Here is a 6,497-nt window from a genome sequence, read left to right as displayed (position 1 = left end):
AGGAGTTCCAGTTCAAACTTCTGTTTGTTGCGTTGAAGCAGCACTTCAAAGTTTTCCTGTTCCCTCTTTCGCAGAGCTTGTAGCATCTCTAGCTCCCCTGACACAGAATTTTCATCATTTGTGTCGGCTTGAGGTTCATTGACTAAATCATTTTGGTTTGTAACGTCTAACTCTTCATCAACATCTGGATGATCGTCAGCTCCATCTTTCACTTCATGCAGCCAGGCTAGAGCCTCATGACGCACATCATGAACGCTCATCAAGATAAGCTTCTCATAGGCATCAAACTCTTCTTTGTCAATGTCATCAGTGAGTCTATCATGATAACATCTGTGTGCTTCTTGAAGTTGTTTGAGGGCTAGGTCGAGGCTTTCCAATGCTGCTTTCAACTCTTCAGATTTATTTTCTCGGATTTTTACATTCACAGCCATTATCCTCTTGGTTACAGCTGTTTTAGCTTGTCCTCGCCTCCTTTTCAGTGTTGTACAGTGCTTTTCTCCAGCAGAATATTTGGCTTCAGACATGGTTGCCATTCGTGTTTAAAGGTAGGGTAGGAGATCCTGGATTTTGAGTCCAGCGAAGCTGCATTTTGAAAATACACAGGTCAAAAGTCCCAACCCTTTTCTTCAGATTCCCCCCAAAGCCACGCCTCTAGAGTACATGAATGAGCACGAAGGTGCACGAGCGCTGTTCTGACAGCAAGCATCGATCGTTGCCGTATGTAGGATATGCTAACTATATGTTTAATAATGCTAGGTGCTAGCCAAGCTTGCTCTAGTTTAGCTTCCTACCAAGCTTCTAGACACGCGTAATTTGTTCACGAAAAAGGGTACACGCACAGGGGAAGGAGAGGGAGGAGCAGATTGCAGTTTGATAGACGCATCAGAATCCATGCATCGTTAACGGTCCGTTCAGTATGATTGGATAGTGTTTTTCCTAGATTGTTCGTTCTAGAGGCCTCTAAAACTTTTCACTTTTGTGTCAAAACTTTTAATTAATTGGTTGCAATGGGGGTGTGAAGCGTATTTCAAGCAATATGTAAAAAAAAATTATTTCTATGTTGCGTGGATTTACCTTTTTTTTGTTTGTTTTTGTGAAGTGTGTTTATAATATCATTGACTTCTTTAATAAAGTTATCTGAGCAAGCCTCAATGTCATTATTTTCCAGGATATTAGACCTTCTAGATTTTGGATTTCCTCATTCAGGAATTGTTGCTGGCTTTTGGATGTGAAGTAGAACTGGTGACCTCTGGTGGATGCCATTACATGCTTCCTCTTAATTTTTTTTCCTGACTTGATGTCCCAGTTGATATTAAAATCAGCAAGTAGGATGATTTCCTTCTTCGAGTTGCAGTGATTTAAGATTGTCTGAAGATGATCATAAAACACATCCTTTGCTGAGGTGGATCCACACAAATCACAGTAAAAGACATTGCAGAGCAGAGTGATGCATTTAGACCAATACACTCAGTGTTAACGTCTTTAGGCCACCTTATTAGTTCATGTTGAAACTTCTCTCTGACATAGATTAATACTCCCCCATCTCGCCCTGCTTCTCTAGCCTTTCTAAATACATTATATCCTGGAATGCTGGTAGCTGCTGTAGATGATGATGAATGTGTCAACCAACTTTCACATATTCCCAGTTTATCAATTTTAGAGTCACTTAATGAATGTTCCATTTGCTCAGTTTGTGTTTTTCCTGGTTAAAAACAGCAAAGTGTTTCCTGGTTTCATCTCTTCTCTCTGAGCTGCAGATCCAGATGTGCTTAGACTCAACATGTGCTGCAGGCTGAATGATCTGCTGGAAGAAAATCAGTGGGCAGATTGTTGTGGTGGGACGTTTTCTGGCTCTCAGTCTGCAGATTTGAGAGGTTCAGGAGCTAATCTTCATTATTTGTGTTTAAAGTCTCTGGGTTACATGAATTGAACCTGGTGGTGGTAATATTCTGGCTCTTTAATGGTTAGATGGCAGGTTTGTAGAGTTGTTTTAACAAAGAGAAACAAAGGTTGAGTTAAAACGGACTGTGTTTCCCTGATGGCTGTTGAGCTGTAATGGCTGCAGACCTCTGAGTTGTAAGCTGGAACAGAGGATTAGTATAAAGAATGTCATGTATTACCACCACTGTTACTTTTATTCCTTTAAACCAGTGGTCATCAACCTTTTTCAGCCCAACCTCTACATGGTGTTTAAGTGAACAACTTGGACAAGACTCTGGTTCCTTCCATCATTTAGAAATATTGTAACTCAAGTTCCTTTTCAGAGTTTCATCATGACAAAAAGAATTAGTAAAAGAGCAAAAAGCAAGAGTTTACTGCTTAAAAAGCTGAACGTGTGCAGAACACATCAGAGCACAGTGCTGATAGCTGAGGGCACTTCAAAAGGATCTAAGTCTTCTTCCTCTCTGTCATTGCAGAAACATAGAGGCCAAGAGGGATCCAGATGGCACTGCTTTAAGGACTGTGGGAAAGTTATCAAACGATCTCGTCTGAAGTATCATCAGAGGCTTCATACTGGACAGAAGCCATACAGCTGTAGTCAGTGTGGGGCAGCTTTCACTGTATTATCTGATCTAAAGATACACCAATGTAGTCACACAGGAGAGAAACCTTTCATCTGTGGTCAGTGTGGGGCAGCTTTCACTCAATTAGGTCATCTAAAAACACACCAACGTATTCACTCAGGAGAGAAGCCATACAGCTGTGGTCAGTGTGGAGCAGCTTTCACTAGATTATCTGATCTAAAGATGCACCAACGTATTCACACAGGAGAGAAACCTTTCATCTGTGGTCAGTGTGGGGCAGCTTTCACTCAATTAGGTAATCTAAAGAAACACCAACGTATTCACTCAGGAGAGAAGCCTTTCAGCTGTGGTCAGTGTGGGGCAGCTTTCACTCAATTAGGTCATCTAAAGAGACACCAACGTAGTCACTCAGGAGAGAAACCTTACATCTGTGATCAGTGTGGGGCAGCTTTCACTAGATTATGTAGTCTAAAGACTCACCAACGTATTCACACAGGAGAGAAACCTTACATCTGTGATCAGTGTGGGGCAGCTTTCACTGCATTAGGTAATCTGAAGGCACATCAACGTATTCACACAGGAGAGAAACCTTACATCTGTGGTCAGTGTCGGGCAGCTTTCACTGAATCAGGTGGTCTAAAGAAACACCAACGTATTCACTCAGGAGAGAAACCTTTCACCTGTGTTCAGTGTCGGGCAGCTTTCACTAGATTATCTGATCTAAAGACACACCAACGTATTCACACAGGAGAGAAACCTTTCAGCTGTGGTCAGTGTAGGGCAGCTTTCACTAGATTATCTGATCTAAAGGTGCACCAACATATTCACACAGGAAAGAAACCTTTCAGCTGTGGTCAGTGTAGGGCAGCTTTCAGTAGATTATTTGATTTAAAGATGCACCAACGTATTCACTCAGGAGAGAAGCCATACAGCTGTGGTCAGTGTGGGGCAGCTTTCACTCAATTAGGTCATCTAAAGAGACACCAACGTAGTCACACTGCAGATAAATGATTGGCTTAAAGGTTCCATGGCATGAAAATAAATGGAAGCTTTTATATATTTTTATAGGCTTTAGTGGTCCCCTTATACTATATCTGAGTTTTTTCCCCCAAAATTCTTTTTTGGTGCAGAAATACAGCCAGTCCCAAAAATGAGCTTTCCTTAGGAACCCCAGAATGAGCTGTTTAGTGGGTACCCGTGGTACCATGCGCAAATGTTTTGTGAATCGCTATGGCACGGCAGCCGTATGCCGTAGAACTAGCTAAACCTGTTGAAATGAGTTACTTTGACAATATGATGAACTAGCTAGTGAATAACTCTCCTAACACACATCAAGCAAGTGCTAGACGACAAAAAAGGCATGCGTGAAGGGGAAAGCAGGAGTGCTCTGGTTTGCAAAGATGCACGTAGCGCTGGATTCATTCTTCTTCAGGAAGCTTGAAGTAGTGGATTTTGGTCTAAAATGAGCAAGCTAACCATCTCATTGGCATGCAAACACCTCCAACAGCCCAGTTGGCAGAGAGAAGTGCTTGCAGATGCTATTAGCTGCATAGCTAACGATACAAACCCTTTCTTGTGGTAACAAGCTATGTAACTATACTGTACATACAGGAAAGAAACACAACTAGAAAGCTGCAAGCAGCTGTATGCGGACCGAGATGGCATACGTTGGGGCATGCGCACGATACCCTCTGCGTACGTATGAGTGCAAAATAACCCCAATGTGGAGGGGTTTTAGAAAATTTAGGAGGAGTTTGATCAAATGCGAGGTGTGGAAAAAAAAATGTTTCCGGCCACCAGCAGGTGGCGCTGTAGGTGGATATCACTATTTTGTATGTGCGCGTTCAGGCTGGGTCCAGCATTCACCATTTGAAGATTGGGACAGATTGGATAATGTATGTAGAAGTTATAAGCAACTTAATTTTTTATGGCGATTCATAAATTTGTGGTGTCGCCACGCCCTTTGAGTTTTGAAAACGTTTCTCCATGATTTTATCCCCCCATGTCTTAAGAGTAACCTGGCCAAGTTTGAAGGTTTTTGCATTAAATATGTAGGAGGAGTTTGATCAAATGCGAGGTGTGAAAAAAAAAGTTTTCAACCACCAGCAGGTGGTGCTAAAGGGGGATGTCACTATGTTATATGCCCGCGTTCAGGCTGGGCCCAGAATTCACTGTATGAAGTTTGTGACAGACGGGATTATGTATGTGGGAGTTAAAAGCGACTTCATTTTTTGTGGCGAGTGACTGTAAGTCATCAAACTTTGAGACGTCGCCACGGCCACGGCCTTTAAGTTTTGAAAAAGTTCCCCCATGAATTTTTCCCCCCATGTCTTAAGAGTAACCTGGCCAAGTTTGAAGTCTGTAGCATTAAATCTGTTGGACGAGTTTGATCTTATGCAAGGCGTGGAATCGGTCAAAAGTGGCACGAAAACGCACGTTCCAGCGAAAATGGCCACCTTCCTGTGGGCGTGGGACCATGGGGGCAAGAGACTTTTTTGTGCGTCTGCGCATGATGAATGTGTGTACCGAATTTTATTGTCCCACGCCAAACTAATCCTAAATGTCGACGACTGGCACGTGGCGCTCGCAAAATTTCATGAGTTTTCGAGTACCTTTTGCACCGGATTGGTGCGGCGTCTGCAGTGATGTGGGCTCTGCACCGGCCCGTTGTGGTGAAAAAGGAGCTGAGCAAGAAGGTGAAGCTCTCGATTTACCGGTCATTCTATGTTCCTACCCTCACCTATGGTCACGAGCTGTGGGTAGTGACCGAGAGAATGAGATCGCGAATACAAGCGGCTGAAATGAGTTTCCTCCGCAGGGTGTGTGGGCTCTCCCTTATTGGGCTCGGTATTAGCCCAAGTTCTGGAAACATTCATCTGTGAAATGTTTGGCGCACACATACACAAATCTCTTCGGTCCTGTTGTCACTTTCCCAGAAAAAACTAAATCTGTCCACTGGCTCTTTAGAGGTTCTGATGCAGGAGCTCTAAACAGATTTTTTTACATCCATGTACAGCGCAATGAGCTGGCCAAAGAGCTGTGGGCGGGGAAAGGCAGTTCATTGGCTCTGGGGGGAAACAACCTCCACGTCATAAGTGGCGGCTTTCTCGATCAGGCCATCTGCATGGTCACATTACCAAAGGCTGAGAATAATTTCCAGTGCATGTTTTAGGTTTATCGTCATTTTTAGCCACTGGGGGACCGCAGGCAGGCTAGAGGAACTCATATTAATGTTAAACAATCTTAAAAAGTTAAAATTTCATGCCACGGCTCCTTTAAATCAACAACTATTTTTACGGCAGATAAGCAAACATTCACCTGGGAGCAGCAACAGGAACTTCCAATCAGAAGCCTTGCCTTTGTTCAGATTAAAAATCTTCTTTGTGGATTACCACCTTCTCTTGTCAGGACTTTAGTTCTGACTGTTCAGTGGGGAGCACATGTTTGAAGAACCATTGAAAGTGCTTTATAATTTGTTGGGATTGCTTTAACGGGGGACGGATCTCCCGACGTTCAAGACAAACATGGCATCAATTGTAAGTTGATGGACAGAACACAACGCAGTCTGTTTGAAAGTAGAAACATGTTTATTCTGTTATACTGAACATATTTGTTTTGTTTAAAGTTAAGATCCACAAAGTAGCTTTGCACCAGCTGTGGGTATTTATGTAAACATCTGAAGAAGCAATATATCATTTCAGTTTGATGTGAAGTCGAGCTTTACACTCGTCTGTATTTCATTGTTCTGCATTTCATTAAAGGGCAGATGTTAACTTTTCTCATTCTCTTCATGTTCTTGGTACACAGATATTTTTTGAAGAAAATGTGTTTGGTTTGGTTACGAGGGAAAGTTGACCCTTATCATCTTCCCCAAAGACCCAGAAATCTTTAACGCAGTCTGGAGTTGTTCCCTGTACTTCCCAGACAGCTGTATGATGCTGATGGCTGAAGCTGAAAGTTAAGGCTGTTCCA

At 42.7% G+C, this 6,497-nt stretch overlaps 1 protein-coding gene across 1 annotated transcript; it reads left to right on the top strand.

The window, feature by feature from the left end:
- The first annotated feature begins 236 nt into the window (after positions 1-236).
- LOC142368728 (uncharacterized) lies at positions 237-6,074 on the top strand. The gene is made up of 2 exons (XM_075450915.1): positions 237-309; positions 2,473-6,074. Exons 1-2 carry the CDS (start codon positions 237-239, stop codon positions 3,534-3,536), a joined length of 1,137 nt encoding a protein of 378 aa, XP_075307030.1. The 3' UTR covers positions 3,537-6,074.
- The last annotated feature ends 423 nt before the right edge of the window (positions 6,075-6,497 follow it).

Source organism: Odontesthes bonariensis, chromosome 19 (assembly GCF_027942865.1).
Source record: "Odontesthes bonariensis isolate fOdoBon6 chromosome 19, fOdoBon6.hap1, whole genome shotgun sequence".
In the NCBI taxonomy this organism is placed as follows: domain Eukaryota; kingdom Metazoa; phylum Chordata; class Actinopteri; order Atheriniformes; family Atherinopsidae; genus Odontesthes; species Odontesthes bonariensis.
Note: the sequence above shows the minus strand (reverse complement) of the source record. Positions and strands in the feature narration are given on the sequence as shown.

Excerpts from the sequence above, each read along its gene's own strand:
- LOC142368728 (XM_075450915.1), top strand. The coding sequence starts at position 237 with ATGACGCACATCATGAACGCTCATCAAGATAAGCTTCTCATAGGCATC. Across the intron at positions 310-2,472 it reads CTTCTTTGTCAATGTCATCA|TTATCAAACGATCTCGTCTG; the intron begins GTGAGTCTATCA and ends ACTGTGGGAAAG.